General features: G+C 45.8%; 1 protein-coding gene across 1 annotated transcript in view; it reads right to left on the bottom strand.

Moving 5' to 3' along the window:
* Positions 1–22,020, bottom strand: part of MSH3 (mutS homolog 3) — a 175,942-nt gene that overhangs the window by 34,074 nt on the left and 119,848 nt on the right. The window contains exon 20 of the mRNA XM_070056340.1: positions 5,495–5,652. Coding sequence (XP_069912441.1) covers positions 5,495–5,652 — 158 coding nt within the window. The remainder of the gene's footprint in view (positions 1–5,494; positions 5,653–22,020) is intronic.

Genomic DNA, 22,020 nt, shown 5'->3' with positions numbered 1-22,020 from the left:
AAAAAAAAAAAAAAAAAAGATCTGTGACACTTTAAAAACATGACTCCCAAACCCACCCCGGGTCAACTCAGAACCTCAAAGTTAGGGTGCAAGCTTCAATACGCTTTAGAAAAGAATGAAAGGCTAATTAAATAAATGCATGCACACACACTCCTCTAGCCCTGTGTGATCTTGCTGACTTGGGATAATTGGTTTTTTCGTCCTGCTTACTGCACTTAACTTGAGCTCTTTGAGGACAGGGAATTACGTTGCTGTACTCAGCTTTGGATCCCCAACATGTAGCAGGAAACTCAGGTACGCTGTTAGAATTTAGTAAAAAATAAAATAAAATAAAATAAATTAGTTGCAGGGGCCAGCCCCGTGGCATAGTGGGTAAAGCCGCTGCCTGCAGTGCTGGCATCCCATATGGGCGCTGGTTTGAGTCCCAGCCACTCCACTTCTGATCCAGCTCTCTGCTTTGGCAGTAGAAGATGGACCAAGTCCTTGGGTCCCTGGATCCATGTGGGGAACCCAGAAGCAGCACCTGACTCCTGGCTTCAGACTGGTGCAGCTCCAGCCACTGTGGCCATCTGGGGAATAAACCAGTGATGAAAGACCTCTCTTTCTCTCTCTGCCTCTACCTCTCTGTAACTCTGCTTTTCAAATAAATAAATAAATCTTTTTTTAAAAAAATGCTTGAAGCACAACAGAGTTTTGACTTTCTTACTGGGTCAATGCCAAAGTCTCCTAATGCTTCTTTAGAACCCACTGTTAACACAGAAATATCCTCCCAGCTGACCCACACACTACATGGTCAGGTCACGTCTCCGATCAGACCCACCGCCTGCAGGTCTCAGGAGCATCAACGTCCCACCCTCTTGGTCATCACTCTTGGTGCCTTTGCCTCCGCCTCCGTGTCTTCATCCATGTGTCTTCACCCATCGTCCACCTGCGTTTCTATCAGCCTAATGAACACGCTCAAGAGCCACCTGAGAATGGCCATCGAACATCCTCGCTTCGTGGAATCCACCTTCCACAGCACAGCCGGGCCAGTCTTCCCAAACCCAAGTAAATCCTGGCTCTAGTCCATCACATCCCGCTCACAAGCAAGGGCCTCCCCCGCCACAGGAAGTCCATTTGTCTAATCTCGACCTCAGGCTCGAGTCATTCAAGAGCCCTGCTCTTGAGTGTCTGTTATATACAAAGCAGAGTTCTAGGTTAAAGGAGGGGGGAAGAGAACTGTGCTAAATAATGAAACGCTTCCTGGGGACAGACAACACAACAGAATAGACATGCACAAAAATAACCGGAACACTGAGATGGTAAGAGCTGAAGGAGGAAGAACACGGGTCTGATGGAAGTTCAGGGCTGAAAGCATCAAGGCTGGCCGCGCTTACGGAAGAGGAGAGAGCTGTGCCGTGGGTGGGATTTAACAGGACACACTAGCGCGAGTGGGGAGTTTACCTCCCGCAGAGGAACTAGAACGGACTGAAACGCACGCATGGGAAGGTACCTAATAGCCTCCCGGACTCCGAGAGGGTTGTCTGGCTGACACACATGCAGGGTTAGGGAGGTGGCAGAAGATAAGAGTAAACAGCTGGAGGCTGATGGTCGGTCTTGGCTGCCATGCTCAGAGCTTTGGGGTCACTCCCTGAACACACTGGGGTGATCACAGCTTGCTCTGAGAGGCACCTCATACATACTTATCCATCTCTTCTCTGCTTGGCAGATGAGTTTTGAAGTCCTGGTGACACAGCAAATGTGCCCAGACCAGTGTGGCTGCAGCGTGTGGTGCCTAGAGTTTCGAAGCACTGCCCAGACTGGGCGCGCCACACGCTTTCGCTGTTCTCAGGAGTCAGAGCCCTAAGCGCCTACACTCTGCAGTCCCTGCATCACACATCAAGTTCAGAAACTCTGCACTTCCTAGGCTGCCTCCTCTTCTACACCCAGACACGGGGCACTTTGGAACAGCTGCCAGATAATGCTCTCCCCTTCCTCTCCAGACCCGCCGTGCAGGCCCCGTCTGCATCACGGACACAGCCCAGGTCCGACTGTTCCCCTCTCTCCTCTGGTCGCCACCTCCTTGGAGTGAGGATACCTTCACTGAGGCTGTGCCCTCTGACCTGGCATCCTCCCCGCTTTCACACTGTCAGCACCTCAGGCACAATCTGGCGCCCTCATTCTCCACTCCGAAAGCCCTGCCACCACCTGGGAGGACTGTGTGCAGGCCCAGCCGGCTTGACCCAGCTCAGTCTCGGATTCCCTCTGGACCATGTCCTCCTCCGCTGTCCCCCAGCCATCAAACACCAGGTCACAGCCGGAACCTCAGCATAACCACAAACTGTCCCACCCCCACAGTTCCCTGTCCGACCTCCTGTCTGCACCCAGCTCCCAGGCAGCTCCCAGCAGGCTTGTTGTCCAGTGCTCTCAGGACTCCCGCTCACCCACCCCTCCACGACTCCCCACAGCCCAGGAAACACACACTTACCATCCTTAAGCCCCCAGCTTTGTCAATCAGCTGGTCACACCCCTGCAGAGTCAGTCAGCTGGGTTTTACCCATGCTGTCATAGAAGCTAATGGAAGGCAGGGTGGGTCCCCCCAAAACTCACGGCCTCAGTGAGCCCCAGGACTGTGCGTCAGTGCTGTTTCTTTGCCAGCACAGTCTCTCCCCCTGCACAATGCTCCTCCCTCCTTAACTCTGCCTCCCTCTACTCTCTAGTGCATGGGAAGGCAGACGCCACCCAGCAGGTCTCCTTCATCCCAGCTCCAGCACAGACGACCAAACAGAGATGTCTTTCCCACTTTGCTTGGGAGTTTTCAAAGGATCTCTGTCCTATCAACTTCCCCTCCCCACCTGGATTATTTTGAGGTCAATCTCAAAGAAAAAATTCGTTAACATGCAAATAGTTTAGCATGTATCACTGAAGGTCAGGATTTTTCTATCAAATTCAAAACATTGCATTCTTTTTTTTTTTTTTTTTTTTGACAGGTAGAGTTATAGACAGTGAGAAAGACAGAGAGAAAGGTCTTCCTTCCATTGGTTCACCCCCCAACATGGCCTCTACGGCCAGCGCGCTGCGCTGATCCGAAGCCAGGAGCCAGGTGTTTCCTCCTGGTCTCCCATGTGGGTGCAGGGCCCAAGCACCTGGGCCATCCTCCACTGCCTTCGCGGGCCACAGCAGAGAGCTGGACTGGAAGAGGAGCAACCGGGACTAGAACCCGGCGCCCCAACCGGGACTAGAACCCAGGGCCCATATGGGATGCCGGCGCTGCAGGCGGAGGATTAGCCAAGTGAGCCACGGCACCGACCCCTGCATTCTTTTATCTTACCTAAAAATTTACAATTATTCATTCGTATCATTAAATAGCCAGTCAGGGTTTGAAAGTTTTAAACTGTTTCCCTAAGGCTTAAAACAAAGCTTTCTGTGTTAGAATCAGCATTGCAGGAAGAGCTGTATGATGGAGTTGGGGACAGAATGAAATAATCAGGCCTCTGTCCTGCAGTTCCCACAGAAACAGAATTAGAGGACAAATTCATTTTGGTGCAAAAGAAAAAAATCTGAAACCCATGCATAGATTTTCCATAACAGCATCTCCATGAGCTTTTTGGAGACCCCTGCGTATACAGTATAGACAGCGTCCACACATTAAGAATACCATAGGCCGGCGCCGCGGCAGACTAGGCTAATCCTCCACCTTGGGGCGCCGGCACACCGGGTTCTAGTCCAGGTCGGGGCGCTGGATTCTGTCCCGGTTGCCCCTCTTCCAGGCCAGCTCTCTGCTGTGGCCAGGGAGTGCAGTGGAGGATGGCCCAAGTGCGTGGGCCCTGCACCCCATGGGAGACCAGGAGAAGCACCTGGCTCCTGCCATCGGATCAGCGCGGTGTACTGGCTGCAATGCACTGGCCGCGGCGGCCATTGGAGGGTGAACCAACAGCAAAGGAAGACCTTTCTCTCTGTCTCTCTCTCTCACTGTCCACTCTGCCTGTCAAAAAAAAAAAAAAAAAAAGAATACCATAGAAATACTGTAAAAGTTGTGGCCATCAAGCCAGCTGTTGTTCTTACTACTGAACACACTGCCTGTGCCAGAAGCGGAATTTCCTGGTCACCTCGGAATCCACTCCCGAACACTCTGTTCCCTGCTTGACTCCGTCATGAGCGGTGGACAACACTAAATTCTTATTTTGCTTCCCTTACAATTGTGGCCACCAAAGACAGCTTTGGCTGGTGAAATAGAAGTGGGACTTTCATAGGAAGTGCTTGCAAAGCCTCTGATTCCCTGAGAAAAATGGGGGACTGTGGCAGTCCTCTCTCCCTTTTGCTCATACAAGTGTGACTGTGATGTCTGGAGCTGACGCGGTCATCCTGCAACCACGGGGAAGGCCAACGGCACTGCACCGCCCCGGACCATCAGAAGCACTCCCACCTCAAGCCGACGGCTACAAGAAAGCAAACTCCTACTTTATTTTCTGGTTCTAGAGAGACTATCTGATATTCTGCTCAATAACCAGATTCTCTTCCACACAAGTCACCTTACATTGTCCAAGATACTTTCTCTCTTTCTTTATAATTTTTCTCTTTATATTAAATTTGTCTTGTTACTCCACCATCATAGCCAAAATAAAATATCTGCTGCACTGTTCTTATAAAATTAATAACAATTTTAAAAATGAAAGGTTCTTTAAATTTCTTAGATTGAGTTAATTTTCAAATATATGGATATAAGAATAACATCTGGTAATCTGGTACCAAAGAAAAGGTAGGTTGCTTCATTGTGTTCACTCAGAAGAAAAACCAATGTCTACATTAATATTAGCGTGTGATACATTCTGATGTGACTCCAGAATCTTACATACTATGAAGCTAGACAATAACTCAGACATCTTACACATAGCTTGGCTATTCACATATAATTACTTTAAAAAAAAAAAAAGAAATACAAACGGTAGTTTAAAAACTCATAACTCTTAAGAAGTCAAATATGAATTCTCCTTAGTGAAACCAGGACATTTCACCAATATTACCAGTACAACACATAATTTAGGATTATTCATTAAGGGTAAGACCCTTATACTAGGAGTAAATAAAAAGGAAACGAATGAAGCTGTCTTGGTCCAGTGCCTTTTTCTGTCTAAGCTCAGGGCCCTGAGAGAGGCAAGGGTGGGGGACCAGCTGCAGATGAGACATGCAGAGCCTAAAGGCAGATTCCGAAGCCCCCACCCCTGGAAGGCACAGCAGCTGTGCTTTAGTCTCTTTAAATTTTGACTTTCCACATAAGATTCCGTTTCAAGTTAGAACTCATTAACTAAAAATAGTTTGAAAACTATCGACAAAATGATCTCCTAAGACTCTTCTAGTATTAATATTCAGACGAAATGAGTTCTTGAAGCGTCTAAGCTCTGAATGTTTTAAGAGCAAATCTATTCATCTTAACATGTACAGAGGGGAAATTCACTTGAGAATGTGGGCTTGACTTATTTTCAAAAATACATTCAAAGGGAACGACTGGCTCTACCTCGTGAAAATGCCATCCACGATCCCAAGCGTGGCTTCCTCGGCAGGAACGTAGGAGCCGATCTGAGCCATGACGGCGATCAGTGCAACCTGTTTGATGTAGGAGCTCTTTCCGCCCATGTTTGGACCAGTGATGATCATCACTCTCTCTGCGTCCCCCTAGAAAATTAAAAAGGAATTTCACTCACTGCACCAGAGGGGTTTTTACGAAAAATCCACGATTTATCCAGCACATGGGAACACATCAGACAAAGCACTGCTTTGTGCCTATTTAAATATGCCACCAGGCTAGTCTGTTATCTGTTGCTGTAATAAAATACCTGAGGTTAGGTAATTTCTAAAGAAAAGAGGCTCATTTGCCTCACAGTTCCTGAGGCCCAAGGGCATGGCAACACTTCTGCTTGTCTCTGGAGAGGGCCTTATGGAGGAGGGTGTCACAGTGGGAGTCGCACATGCAAAGGATGAGACAGGAAGTCAGACACGTGGATGGCCAGAATGGCTTTTTTTTTTTTTTTAAAGATTTTATTTATTTGAAAGACAGAGTTGCAGACAGAGGTAGAGACAGAGATACACAGAGAGAGGTCTTCCACCCGCTGGTTCACTCCCCAGATAGCTGCAATGGGTACAGGGGCCCAAGGACTTGGACCATCCTCCATTGCTTTCCCAGGCCACAGCAGAGAGCTGGATCGGAAGAGGAGCATCCCACCGATGGTGCTAGGCCGGAGCCTTAACCCTCTGTGCCATAGTGCTGGGTCCTGGTCTTGCTCATTCTCAGGGAAACCAGCTCAGCTGGGGACCAGTATTAATTCTTTCCCAAGGCCAGGGATAGCCTTCCACTAGGTCCCACCTCTTAAAGGGAACAGCACCTCTCACAGTGAAATACAGGGGACCAGCCTTCCAACACATGAATCCCTGGAGCACAAGCCAGATCCAAGCCAAAGCAGTCATCAATAACCACCATACAGGGAAAAGGGACCTCTATGTCTTCAATCTGAGCCATGCTACTGCACAAAACAAATACTTAGCAGGGTACACAGATGTTACTGGGTATAAAAATGGGAATAAGAAGTAACCTACACTATATAATTATTATAATTTTCTCACTAAACATCCTTCAATCTGCCTATGTGGATGTTTTCCATATTATTTAAACTTCTATTTGTCCATCCTGAAACTATAGGTGTGATACATCTAACCGCCCCAGGACCTAGAGTGGACTAGTTACAGGTGAACAGACAATACCAAATTCTAGATATGATTGGTTTCATCAACTTTTAATTATTCACTGGCATTTCACGAGAACGTGTGAAGCGGCCTTTTAAAAGAGCTGTAACTCTTACAATGAGTGAACTACTTAGAACCTCCTGTATGGGCGTGGGCTAGTTTCCGGACCGCCTGCCACACAGCCCAGCAGTCAGGTCTCCATGTACAGACCCCTCTGCGGGAACTTGTCCAGCTGCATCCCCTACAGAGGAGTGGAGGAGCGGCTGGCCCGAGGCTCACTCTCTTTCTTTCCCTCTGCCATGCAAATAACTCTTAAAAAAAAAAAAAGCAGCCAATTCATAACTAGGCAATGGGTCTCGAAGAAGAAAAAGCCCTTCTCAAACCAGGACAATCACTCTCTTCGTAGAGGCCAATCAGCTGGTGACCGCAGTGGACACTGAAGAAGAGCACCATGGACAAGGCCACTAGCACTGGGGGAGAGTGACGAGGACTTCGGAGCAAACAAAAGCAAACAAAAAGTGAGGCGGAGCCAGCCACTGATCCCAAACTGAGCAAGAGGTCCTGTGTGAGTCCCTTCCCTCGGCACGTGTGCTTTACGACGGGCCCAGCGAACCTCCATCAGGGAAAGAACTTCGGTGAATTTGCATTCTTGTGGCAGAAAGAGCCCAGCAGAGTAAGCACAGGAAAAGGGGTCTGGTACAAGCAGAATGATGAAACTACCAATAGCAATAAATTAATTACATCAAGATTAAAAATAATAAGCCTATTATAAACAACCAAACACTTGGCATAAATAAACATTTTAAACTTAAGTAGAAATAACAAATAACTCATTCAAAAATGGTAAAAAGAACACAAGAAATATAAAACCTAATAATGCAATAGCTATTAAAGAAATCAAATATGCAGGGCCGGCGCTGTGGCGTCGCAGGTAAAGCCTCCGCCTGCAGTGCCAGCATCCCGTGTGGGAGCCGGATCGAGTCCCGGCTGCTCCACTTCCGATCCAGCTCTCTGCTATGATATGGGAAAGCAGTAGAGGATGGCCCAAGTCTTTGGGCCCCTGCACCCATGTGGGAGACCCGGAAGAAGCTTCTGGCTTTGGATCAGCGCCGCTCCTGCCATTGCAGCCAATTGGGGAGTGAACCAGAGGATGGAAGACCTCTCTCTCTCTCTCTCTCTGCCTCTACTTCTCTCTGTGTAACTCTTTCAAATAAATAAATAAATCTTAAAAAAAAAATCAAATCTGCAATTAAAAGCCTTCTCACAAGAAAAACTCTAAATCTAGATAACATTTTCACTGAATTCTTGTAAACTTCTAAGAACAAAATGGGACCAGAATTAGAAAAATGTTTTCCAAAGACTAGAACAAGAGGGAACTATTCCCAAACCACCTCAGAAGGTTGACATAAAACTGACAGCAAAACCTGACACAAAAGTTAAAGAAAAATTACAGACTAAATTCACCCATTAGGTATGCATGAAAATTCTTTAATGAAGTATTAATAAACCAATCTAGTGGATGGAAGACCTCTCTATGTCTCCTTTCTCTGTAACTCTGCCATTCACATAAATAAATAAATATTTTTTTAAAAAAAGTTTTAGATGGATCACAGGTTTGAAAGGGAAAAACGATTACATCACTAGATAATAATATAGGACTTTGGAGTAAAGAGATCACATATCACAATGAACAACTCTAAAGGAAAAGACTGAAAAACCAAAACACATTATTAAGTGCTATTCATAAAAAGACACCATTAAGAGAATGAAAATCTATAGAACCTAAGATGTAGGTGTTCTTTAAAGAGTTTGGAAAAACAGAATTAAATGGTAAGTTTAAGAGAGGGCATTTGGCCTAACAGTTAATTAAGATGCCTGATCCCACATCGCAGATCCTGGGTTCAGTTCCCGGCTCTGTCCTCAACTCCAGGTTCCTGCCAGTACAGGCCCTGGGGACAACAGGCGGTGGCTGAAGTAGTTAGTTCCTGCCACCCACAAGGCAGACTGAATTGGTCCCTGGGTCTGTTTTGGCCCTGTCCAGCCACAGCCACTGTGGACAGATGGGGAGTGAAGCCAGGATGGGAGCAGTCTGTCTCACAAGTAAATAAATAAACAAAAATAAAAACAAAAGGCTAAAAAATGTCTCTAGGCAAGGCTTTTGATGCTTTTAAAAATGTGTATTTTGGTGTGAATTTTCTGAAGTATGCACTTCACCACATGCATCTCTCAGGAAGTGTCCGAAGGTCCCTACTACACCGTATGGCACATTTCTCAAGGTTCTCTAAAGAAATCTACAAACCAAAGGCAAAGAGAAGATATGCGAATGGTCAATAAGAACATGGCAAGGTGCCCAACTTCAAAAGTTATTAGGAAAATGCAGATCAAACCACGCAGGGTAAACACTGCTGCAAATGTACATAATATCTGGGGTTTAAAAAATACCACGAAACTGTCAATAGCAAGGCTCTGCCAGCCATCAGAGAGCAGCTGGAGTCTTTATACTGCTGCTGGGGCAGCAAATTGTACCCCATTTTGAAAAACTGTGACTAAAGCTAAAAACCGACATCTTCACACAATTCTGCTCCCAGGGTAAAGCTTGGTCAAGAGATTTAAAGATGGCTCGCAGAAGTAATCTCACAATAGTTTCGAATTGTAAGTATCTTAAATGGTTGTTAACAGAAGAGGCAAATCACAATACAGTCACCCAGTGAATACTACGATAATGGAATAAACTACATGTAAAAAATTTGATGACTCTCTTAAAAACAATGTTGAATCAAAGAGGCCAGAATATATACTGTAAGCTTCTGTTTTTATAAAGCTCAAAAGTAGGCAAAATACAATGTATGGTAAGAGACACTGGCGATTACTCTTCTGGAGACCTGGGGTTTGGGGAAGCACTCCGCTGCTCCAGGAAGGAGCTGCCAGAACACGCTCCACCTCCGCTCTTGTGCTCCGTCTCTGCTGCCAGGTGTTGCACACAAATAGGCCTACTTAGACAATCCACGAAGCTACAGAACCTCGGAATCTGCGAATGTTTCTGTATATTATGTTGTAATGAAGGCCAGCCTGAAAGGGAAATGAAGTCTCGCAAATTACCCTTACAAGCAGTACAATTCCAGAGGTTAATTTTGAAATTTATTTGATAGAGCAAAATAATAAGGAAAATCAATGTAATTTTAATAAACACAACCTAACAAGAAACTTTATTATAAAGCTGTAGTGAACGCAAGTGTGGTACTGCTTCAGGAACAGATAAATAGGACATAACAGAAAGACCAGAAACAAAGCTACACATAGCACTTGGTATATGTCAGGGCCAGCAGGGCCAACGCTATGGCGCAGTAAGTTAAGCTTCGGCCTGTGGCACCAGCATCCTATATGGGAGCCGGATGGTGTTCTGGCTGCTTCCTCTTCTGATCCAGCTCTCTGCTGTGGCCTGGGAAAGCAGCAGGAGATGGCCCAAGTGCCTGAGCCCCTGAATCCACATGGCAGACCCGGAAGAAGCTCCTGGCTCCTGGTTTTGGATCGGCCCAGCTCCAGGTATTGCAACCATTTGGGGAGTAAATCAGTGGATAGAAGACCTCTCTCTCTCTGTCTTTAACTCTACCTCTCAAGTAAATAAATAAAATCTTAAAAAAAAAATTTAAAAAACAACTATAAGCCAACAAAACAAAACAAAACTAAAAAATCCAAGAAGAACCAGAGAAGAAGAAATATTCATTCAATGATGGAGGACAATCGGACATGCATTTGAACAAAGTTAGGCCTGAATCTCACAGAGTCTCATCGGTTGAATCTAAATAGATGAAAGAACTAAACAAAAAACTAGAACTTAAATTTTAAAAGAAAATATGGGAGAACGTCATTTTTTTAAAAAAGAGCTTATTTATTTATTTGAAAGACAGAGACGCAGAGAGAGGGAGAGACAGATAAAGGTCTTCCATCCACTGGTTCACTTCCCAAATGGCCACAAAGGCCAGAGCAGGGCCAGCCGAAGCCAGGAGCTTCTTCTGGGTCTCCCATGGGGGAGCAGAGGCCCAAGCACTTAGGGCATCTCCACTGCTTTCCCAGGCCACAAGCAGAGAGCTAGGTTGGAAGAAGAGTAACCGGGCCATGAACTGGTGCCCCTATGGGAGGCTGGCGCTGCAGGTGAGGCTTAGCTTACTACGTCACAGCGCCAGCCCCAAGGGGTAACAGTTAATGACATTTGTCGCTCCCCCTCTTCGTGGAGGAACGACACAGGACCCTGCGCTGTTCTTTCGTCTGCTCGGCCCTCCCCGGGTTTGCTGCTGGTTCTTCCCGGGTTGGCTACTATCCCTTCCACCTCCGTGGAAGGGCAGTTCCCCCTGGCCACATTCCCCACTTCCGCAGGGGAGCGGCACACCGCCGGCCGGCTTTCTCGGGGGCTGCACGGGTTCCCTTAGATGTTCCCCATAGATGTTCCTGGTGCATGCCGTCTCTCTCCTCCTTTATAGTCCTCCTCCGCCAATCCTAACTCGGCTGCCCACACGCCGAGTACGCTGCTCTCCAATCAGGAGCAAGTCCTACAGTTTATTGGTTGAACTGGAGGCAGCTGTGTTCAACCAATAAAACCAGCAGCGTTTTTTAAGGGACCCATAGGTTAATCCAAACATTCACTTGATAAAACAAATTGGCACAGATCTGGCCATTGTGGCCAACTGGGGAGTGAACCAGCAGATGGAAGACATTCTCTCTCTCTCTTTGTCTCTCTCTCTCTGCCTCTCCTTCTCTGTGTAACTCTTTCAAATAAATAAATAAATCTTTAAAAAAAAAAAAACCATGATCAACAGAATGGATGAAAATTTTGCAAACTATGCAACTGATTAAGGATTAATTCCAGAATCTATAAAAAGCTCAAGAAAGTCAACAGAGAAAAGCAAACAAGCCATTTAAGAAATGGGTAAAGGACCTGAACAGACATTTTTCAAGAGAGGAAATTCAAAAGGCCAACAGACATATGAAAAAATGCTCAGGATCACTAGCCATCAGAGAAGCGCAAATCAAAACCACCATAAGGCTTCATCTCACCCCTGTTAAAATGGCTTCCATACAGAAATCAACAAACAACAAATGCTGGCGAGGAAGTGGGGACAAGGGCACCCTAATCCACTGCTGGTGGGAATGTAAACTGGCGCAGTCAGTGTGGAAGACAGTATGGAGATATCTCAGAAAGCTGATACAGACCTACCATATGACCCAGCCATCCACTCTTGGGAATATACCCAAAGAAAATAAATCAGCATATGAAAGTTATCTGTACCCCTATGTTCATTACAGCTCAATTTACAATAGCTAAGATATGCAATCAACCCAGATGTCCATCAACTGAAGATTGGATAAAGAAATTATATACTATGGAATATTACACAGCAGTTAAAAAAAGAAATCCTCTCATTTGCAACAAAATGTAGGCAATTGGAAACCATTACACTTAGTGAAATAAGCCAGTCCCAAAATGACAAATACCATATATTCTCTCCAATCTGTGGTAACTAACAGAGTACCTAAAAGATAATCTACAGGAGTGAAATTCACACTCTGATGCGATGATTTTGAACAATTCTTGTCTTGACTGTTGAAGAACAATGTTTTTCTTTTTTCTTCATACTAATTGTTGAATTCTCTACTTAGTATATAATTAATCTTATGAGTATAAAGTTAACTAAAAATAGATCTTTGTAAAAAAACAAGAATGCGAATGAGAGAAGGAAGAGGAAGAAGGGAGGGAGGTATGGTGGGAAGAATCACTATATTCTTAAATTTGTATAAACAAAATGCATGAAGTTTATATTCCTTAAAAAAAATTTACATGATCAGGGCTGGCACTGTGGCACAGTAGGCTAAGCTTCCACTTGTGGTGCCAGTATCCCATATGGGCGCTGGTTCATGTCCCGGCTGTCCCTCTTCAGATCCAGCTCTCTGCTTATGGCTTGGGCAAGCAGTGGGACATGGCCCAACTGCTTAGGCCCCTGTACCTGCATAGGAGACCTGGAATAAGCTCCTGGCTCCTGATCGGCCCAGCATCGGCCGTTGTAGCCATTTGGGGAGTGAAACAGCAGAGGGAAGACCTTTCTCTCTGTCTCTCCCTCTGTCTGTAACTCTACCTCTCAAATAAATAAATAAATTCTTGAAAAAAAAAATGATCATATACGTGTTACTTACTCATTTTTCCCTGTGTTTACTAGTTTTTGTGAATTCAGGACTTCACGGTTGATTAACACGGTGAGCATTCCTAATACAAAAATCCAAAATCCCAAAAGTTCCCAAATCCCAAACTTTCTGAGCACCAGCAAAGTTTACACTCTGCAGGCAGGTAAAGAGTATCCATCAAAACCCCACAGAGCAGCCTTGATGGTGAGCAGCTGGAAGCCTTGCCTTTGGATCCATCAAGGCACAAGGTGCACATTGTCTTGGAGGTCCTAGGCAGTATAAGCATGATAAAAAAAAAAAAGACACTGGGGACGGTTGCGCTGTGGCGCAGTGGCGCGGTGGGTTAACGCACTGGCCTGAATCACCAGCATCCAATATGGACACTGGTTCGAGACCCGGCTGTTCCACTTCTGATCCAGCTTTCTGCTATGGCCTAGGAAAGCAGTGGAAGATGGCCCAAGTCTTTGGGCCCCTGCATCTGCGTGGGAGACCTGGAAGGAGCTCATGGCTCCTGGCTTCGGATTGGCGCAGTTCCGGCGGTTGCGGCCAATTGGAGAGTGAACCAGTGGTTAGAAGACCTCTCTCTCTCTCTCTCTCTGCCTCTCCTCTCTCTGTGTAACTCTGACTTTCAAATAAATAAAGAAATCTTAAAAAAAAAGACATAAGAACCAGAAAAGATGAATAGAATAGTTCATATGGTCTACAAAGAAAACCAAAAAAGAATACTTTAGACAAAGTATCATAACCAAGCAAAGAGTCTAGCAAGGTGGCTAGATTAAGACCCAGATGCAAAATGAACTGCATTTTTCTGTAGCAGCAACAAAAAATTAGGAAACATAAATATAAAAAAAAAAAAAGACGTGGCCTATATACCAACAAAAAGTACTTGGCAATAAATCTAATAAAATATATTTCAAAACCTTCATAGGGAACAATTTTTAAATTTTATTGAGAGAACTTAAAGAAAACCAATATAAAAATGAACTGCATTCATAAAGGGACACATTCATATGTCATATTTGCATCATAAGCAAACCAACTTCTCCCTGAACTGACCAATAGGGTCAATGCAAGCCCAATAAAATTCTCAATTTCTTTTCCCAAGGGACTGAATAAGGTCACTGTAAAATGAAATGCAACAGCAAATGCTAAAGAAAAGTCAAGATGCTCTACTTTAATAGAGGGGAGAACCTTCCCCATCACATGTAAAAAATTTTATAATGCTAGAGTAATAAGTGAGATATGGGCTTAGGAAAAAGACAAATGACTAGTGAGAAATAATAAAGTCTTAAATAGCCCCATGAAATATGGAAAATTAAATGTGTGACAAATAATTCTGCATACTGATGGAGAAGGAATGGGGTAACTGAAAACTGGTGTAGAACAACTAATTATCCACACAGAAAGACTGAAGTCTTACTTCACACGATATGTAAAAATAAATTTTGGATAGATTGATTAAAGATCTCAATCTGAAAATTAAAACTTTAAAATGTCTATAAGAAAATACAAAAGAATATCTTTATGGCCCCAGGAATTCAAATAATTTCTTAAGCACAGAAACATTTACCCACAAAAGGAGGAGCTGACACATTCCACTTTATTAAAATTAAGACTCTGTGCTCATCAAAGGTCGCCATGTTGAAAGTGAAAAGGCAAAAATAATTTAACACTAGATTCTTTATCCTTTAAAATAAAAAATTATTGGAATATTAGATTCTTTATCATTAAAAGTTCTGGGGTAGGCATTCAACATACTTACTGAACAGAACTATTCTATTTCTAGTGTTTCTGTGTGTTAGGAGAAATTTAGATCCTTCAAAAGACAAAAGTAACATTAAGAGGACTTTACATGTATGAGTAAGTTGATTTCCACCGCCTCTTCTAAAATAGCTGTTGACAGCTATGTTTGTCCTGATCTAAACACCATTTGCAACCTGCTCTTATTGGCTGGACAGCCACGTTACAACTCTCAGAGTCACCAACAGAGACAACAGCTGACTCAGTGCTTGGTTTTGGCTTCTACCAAAACATGAAATGTGATGAAAGCTAAAAAACAAACTCCAAATAAAAAAAAACAAAACTGCCCTCCGTGGAGACCATGGCATATTCCTGTGGGTCTTTCTACCCAAGGTGACAGAAAACAAACACTGCAAAGTGAGTTACTCTGTCTTGACTGCAGTAATGGTGCCCCAAAGACCCCTGCTGTTGAAGCTCAATAAACATCAGAGCTGCCCAATTATTTACACATCACCAAGGTCAACTTAATTACCTCCTTCCCAGATCTTCATGCAATATTGCTGGGGTGGTGGCACCAACTGGGGCTGTTCTTAAAGGGAGCCAGTTTTGCAACACTTACTGAAATTCTCTAAACTCTACAACTCACTGAAGAGAATAAAGTATGATTCTAATGATGATGCCACCTGGGATCAGTAAGTTTTGAAAACAAAAGTTTAATGGCTGTCACCCAGAGCTGGGGGAGGACCACCTCAGCACCCTGGACCCTCCACGAGGTCTCTGTAGACTAGAACCGCAGGTCAAGTATAGGACACTCAGTTAAATTTGAACTTCTGGTAAATGACAATTATTTTAGTATAAAACAAATATTGAATGGAACATTCTTATCCTCAAAAACATTGTTTACCTGAAATTCAAACTTAACTGGGTGCCTTGGCAACTCTACTCCAGAGTGTGACAGAATCCAGTGCCTGGACTGATGGATCTACCAGACCCTGCTCCAGCCTACTGGGCAAGTTCTAGCTGACCCAGGCCCATGAGTGTCACCCCTGCCCCAAGAGACCCCAACCTCCGGGGACCACTACTGGACCCCTTAGGGAAATTGGAGGGCTGGCCCCTGTCCTACTTAGGCTCTTCTCCACCCCTAGGTAGTGCCCCATGGCCCCTGGCCAGAGCAAGCCCAGATATCCAGTGGTGGTGTTGACATGCTCTAGGTACCCACTACTTCCCAAAGCTCCCCAGTGTTTAGAGTTTGCCTCTCTATGAACTTGGGTTCACACAGAGACTGGAGAACCCCCTGGAGAAGCAGAGGAGGGGCAGTAGTGGTAAGAATCATCTCGGACACCAGCTAGCCCTCCTGAGAGCAGAGGGAGGCCACCAGAAGACTGAGGCACCCTTGGAACAGGTTCCATCTCTACCCACCCCTATTTTTAAATCAACTGGAAACCTGCTTTCCATGGATATTAACATAAACTTATTTTAATCTTAATTAACAGATTAACTAAAAATCAAAGTCTGCTTTTATCACACATGCCCAGGCCAGGTGCCAGTCTGAATGTGTATTCATTGTCTTCATCTCCACTTCTCAGGTAAAGAACTGAGATCCGGTCAGAGTACTTAAAATTTAACTGAGAGGCAAGTCCACACGTTGAGCCAACAAGATCTGCTGCTATCTGTCTTGCTCTAACTGAACATGACATTTAGTAAATGATCTCAAGAAAAATTATTTACTCATTAAGACAAGTCAGTAATGCCTGAAAAGGGAAAGTCCAAATTATTTCCAGTTAACTAGATGACTTCTCTACTCTGAAGACAACGAGACGGCCTCTGTTTTCTCTAGTTTTCTGCTATGAACATTTTGAGCTGCCAGTTCCACCTGTACAAAATTCTAGGTATAGGCATTAGGTCATCTGGGATACCTGCATCCTGTATGAGAATACCTGGGTTCAATACGCAACTCCAGCTTTCTGCCAACACAGACCGGGGCAGGCAGTGCGATGACTCAGGTAGTTCCTGCCACCCATGTGGTAGGCCAGGGTTGAGTTCTTTGCTCTAGGCCTAGTTCTAGACGCTGTGGGCATATGGGGAGCTACCCAGTACATGGGGGCTCCCTCTCTGTCTCACTGCCTCTCAAATAAAATTGTAACAAGCACCTGGCCCAGCAGTTAAGTCACTACCCGGGGTGCCTGCACCCCGTATTGAAGAGCCTGGCTGAGCCCCAGCCCACTGCTTCCACTTTAACTCGTGCTAACGTGCATCTTGGGAGGCAGTGGCCTATGGCTCAAGTTCCTGGATCCCTGCCGCTCATGTGGGAGACCTCGATGCAGCTCTGGGCTCCTTGTTTCGGCGTGGCCCAACCCTGGCTCTTGTAGCTATCTGGATAGTGAACCAGCAAATGAAAGATCTTTGTCTCTCTTTCAAATACAATGAAAATAAATAAATGGCTTTTTTAAAAAAAACTGAATTTAAAAAATGGAATTAAGACAAAGTTATTTTAGTGCAAAACACTCTCAAGTCCATGTAGCTTTCTCATAATATTCATTTCCATGACCTTTGTGAGGACCCCACGTATAACTCCCTTTTCCTCTACAGTTCTCAAAATGGCACAGTAAGAAAACGATAAAGAAATCTCACTTATTAAATGTGCTTACCTATCTTTTAGCAAGAATCATGCATATGTGAGGCACCAAACACCAAAGTCTCCCAGATAATAAAGACACAACAGGGGATGGTGTGTGGTATAGTGGTAAAAAGCAGCCACCTGTGACTCCCGGCATCCCATATGGGCGCTGGTTCAAGTCCTGGCTGCTCCACTTCCAACTCAGCTCCCTGCTAATGGCCTGGGAGATAAAAGGCAGCAGAAAATGGCTCCAAGTACTTGGGCCCCTGTTACCCACATTGTGGCCACTTGGGGAGTGAATCGGTAGATGGAAGACTAACTCTCTCTGTCTCCTCTCTTTCTCTCTGCAACTGTGACTTTCAAATAAATAAATAAACCTTTAGAAAAGAAAAACAAAAGACACATCAAATCTATCTGGCAGACCGACTGACTGGTCTGAGTAAACATTCTAACAGTAGTCAGATTCTCAGGCTGGAAGAACTACCTTTCCCCTTACTGAAGTTACTGGACATCCAACAGGGCTGACCCAGACAGTGCCTACACCTGCGCTAGGTACCAGGCACGAGGCCATAGACAGAACAAGCTCTCAAGAAACTAGAGCTATGACAGACGGATGGATGGATGGATGAATGGATGGATGGATGGATGGACAGACAGACGAATGGATGTCAGCAAGCAAGCTCCAGGTGGCACCTCAAGTGAACTGTTGACGAATCTTGTGAGGACTGAAGGACACGCTCCCAAGCTTTACCTGAGTACTGTCAGTGTCTCAACAGGCATCAGTCTCTAAGATCTCAGTGTTTTATCTAAACACTGAAGCCAATTTTGAGACCACATTTAATGCCATTTTCCACGGGGAAGAGAAGATGGAAAAATGAGAGGTAAACCTTGAGGTACTGCCATCAAGTCAGCAGGAACACTCAAGGCCCTGCGCTCATGACCCCACAAGCATCATCTCATTCAGTTCTCAGAGGGGAATTCTCGTAACTCTGTATTCCCATTTCACAGGTGAGGAAACAGAGGCCTGCCCATCAAGACAGCAGGACTGGGATGTCAGTGAAGTGCAGCCTCTGACTGATGTCTCTCAGTGGACCCTGGCTCAACGACAAGAAATCAGTCACTGCTAAATAAGAGAAGAGTTGTGCTAGCTCAGGGGCCTTGAGTCCAGCGCTGGGTGCAGGTGTCTCAGCTGTAAATCAGCCATCAGATCCCTGACGTCAGGAGAGGCACAGTAGGGGAAAAAGCAGCCCACCAAAACTCAGATGCTGTTCCGAGACCTGAGCAACTGCTAACCTTCTGCAGACAGCGCTTTCTTCCCTGACAGGCACGGTTACTGATATCTATCTTGAAAGAATTCTGGAAGAACTATTTTTACAATAGTCACAAAAAGTTTGGCAGTTTCAAAGAAAATTTTTCCCCAAACAATGTCAACCAACAGCAGGCTGCAATGAGAGACTCCAAGCGAAAGCCTCCTCCGGACAAGCTCTCGGGCAAACCTTTGCCCTGTTCTCCCCAAGGCCGAGACAGGCAGAGAGCAAGAAGCACGAGACGACTCAGCACACAGGTCACGTGCTGAGATGCCCAGGGGAGATGCCGACCCACGTGAGAGCTGACCATCACCCAGTCCAACAGCTCGCCACACCGAGGAGGAAGCAGAGGCCCGGCAGGTGAGGGGCCGACTCAAGAGGTGGGAAACACCAGCAGAGCAAGGCTCAAACTCACATCTGCTGTCACCACAACGCACTGAAAGCAGTACGTGATGAGAATCTGTAAAACAGAACACAGCGCTGGAAAAGGAGGAGACCACTCCTGGCCACAGTGACGGTGCTGGCCCCAAGGCGGGAAAGGCATCTTGTTGGATGAGCAGGAGTTTGGTCAACAGAGACGAGGAAGGGACAGGAAGCGAGACAGCAGCAGAGGGGCGAGACTCCCTTTTGAACGCCCCTCGCTAGCTCCCTGTTGCTGAGGCAGGAAGGGTGGGCACCAGAGGAAAGCAGTGACAGAATCCACTGCTTTTTTGCCATTAGGAATTCCCTCGTTTTCATTCTTGGTTTCATGTTCCGATCACCGCATCCACAGCACAACCAGTGAGAATAATCTGACTATGGACTTACTAAGAGTAAGCACAGGCACACATTCTGATACGCATTATTGCTGTTCAGCGTGCTAATTAGGTAGCAACAGTGAAAAGCCAAGGGGTATTTCTATAGGTAGCCTTACTGCTAGCTCAGACACAGCCAAAGCAGGTTTGCCTGGAGAACCTAGGAGCACTGTACGGGAGGAGAGGAGAACCTGGGGAGACTTCCCTCGTCTTTACCAGCTCCAGGCATGCATCCGTGTAACAAGTATGTGAGCGCCTGCTTTGTGGCACACACTCCACTACGGACCAAAGTGCCTCGGGCCCTTCTTGACCTTGGGAGGAGGGACTCTCACCAGGACCCCAGAGTGTGCCCTGCCCCCCCAGAACTCTGGGATGGGGACACCCTTGAGGAGAGGCCCAAGGGTTCAGAGGCTTCCTGGGAACCACTGCTCTCCACCTCTGCCACATTTTCTTCACTCCCAAATTGAGAAGCCATTATCTTTGCTTCTCCTTTCCCCTTGCCAATAACTTGGATATTTGTACTTATATTATGGATAAAAACCTCCACAAACAAACTAAAACCCCAACTTTGAGTTCGGTCTAAAGCTCTCAGCTAGAGGTCAGTGGCTCAGTAGACAAACGGCTGTGGGAGGCTGAAGGCCACAGCACCGTCTGGGAGTTTCTCAAGCACTTGTCTCGGGTGGCTTTGCAAGGCCACAGGGGTGCCAGGTTGCTGACCCCTAGCACTTAGTGATGGGGGGCAGCTACAGCCCCTGGCCAGCCTCCTGTGGCACCCTGTCCCACTCCCCCTATTCCAGTGTGCCACCACACTATCAGCATTTTCCACGTGTGCTGCTACGTGAAAAGGAAGAAGCAGGGCTTCTTAGAACACACTGCTGTTGTGGGAAGTCACTCAGCACTACCCAGGGAGGAGCCCTTGCCAGATCACTTCCCCTTAGGGGCCTTAGATTCCTCTCAAAGATGAAGGGGCTCTTACACTGACTGGGTGGCCCCTCATTTCCCTCCAGTTCTACAGCACAATTATTCTGCCAACAGTGAAATCCCCACACATGTCCTAAAAAGCAAGCCTGTAAAGGAAAAAAAAAAAAAGGCAAAGTTAACAGTGAGCTGTGGAGGGCACAAGGTGGCGTGTGCTGACTCCTCACTGCTGGAGTGAACCTGCCTGGGAGGCTGCTGTGTGCCGGACAACTGTGACCACTGTCAACTCCCTTCAAGCGTGGGGCTGCTGGGGACAGAGGGAGGGCAGGGACAAGTCAGCAGGGCAAGTGCTGAGAAGGAGAAGCACACAGGGAGGTGCTGTGTGGCCTTGATGTGGGAAGGCTGCGGTGCCCAAGATGAGACAGGAAGAACAAGCGGGAGCTGCACAGAGGGCCTTGGGGGTCATCGGGGGTGTGAGGCACAGTGTGGAGACAGGCCACACTCTAGGCAGGGAGAACTCCATCAGCCAAGTCCCAGAGGCACAGCAACTTGGGAACTGTAAGAAGTCCAATGTGGGCCAGTGCAGCAGCTCACTAGGCTCATCCTCCGCCTGCAGCGCCGGCACCCCGGGTTCTAGTCCCGGATGGGGCGCTGGATTCTGTCCTGATTGCTCCTCTTCCAGTCCAGCTCTCTGCTGTGGCCTGGGAGGACAGTGAAGGATGGCCCAAGTCCTTGGGCCCTGCACCTGCATGAGAGACCAAGAGGAAGCACCTGGCTCCTGGCTTCGGATTGGCACAGCGCACCGGCAGCAGCAGCCATGTGGGGGGTGAACCAACGGAAGGGAGACCTTTCTCTCTGTCTCTCTCTCACTGTCTAACTCTGCCTGTCAAAAAACAAACAAACAAACAAACAAACAAACAAAAACAAAGTCCAATGTGGTGGGAAGTAAGGGACCAACTCCACATGGGTGTGGCAGAGCCATGGCCTGCCTGCAGGGGAGGGGCTGGACAGCACTTGGCTCAGGTAGTCAGCTGGGGGGAACAACAGAAGAGGGGGTATATGGAGCATTCTTAAAACTGCAAGAGTGAAAGTGGGCAGAAAGCAGGCTTGTTCAGAAAGAACGTAATCACTTATAAAATACTGAATCCAGAGAAGCCTACCTAAAATTTATATGTATGAAAAACTGTTTCTTAAAATTACATGATTATCAAAAGCAACAAGGCCACTTAACTGAAGAAATTATTTTCCGGGTATATTTTATAATTAACAGCCATTCTATACTTAAAATTGAATTCCGCATAGTAAGATCTTTCTCAACACTATCCCTATATATAAATTTATACCCTGAAAAATAGAATGCACTTCACCATAGCAACAGTTCTACATCAACTCCTACTCAAGTTAGAAAAAGCAAATGTAAAACAAATGAATATTCTGGAATATTCTGAAGTGCCTGCTACAAAAACATCACCCCATTTACTGTGCGAAGATTCAAATATAAGAGCTCAATATTTCTTAAAACCATCCTTGTAATTAGACAGAAGCCTATTTTAATTTCTCAAATTTTGCATCATCAAAACATATTATGTACTTTCGAAAATCAAGAGGGGAAAATAGAATTAAAAAGGATAGGGAAAAATATCAATGTCAAGGATGGCATATGTGGGATCAAGCTGATGGGCATGGGAACAGTAATTGGAAATGATCTTTAAGTCACAAATCAAATATAAAAAAGCTATTGAATATTAATTTA

Source organism: Oryctolagus cuniculus, chromosome 14, assembly GCF_964237555.1.
Source record: "Oryctolagus cuniculus chromosome 14, mOryCun1.1, whole genome shotgun sequence".
In the NCBI taxonomy this organism is placed as follows: Eukaryota; Metazoa; Chordata; class Mammalia; order Lagomorpha; family Leporidae; genus Oryctolagus; species Oryctolagus cuniculus.
This window is presented reverse-complemented; position numbering and strand designations above follow the sequence as displayed.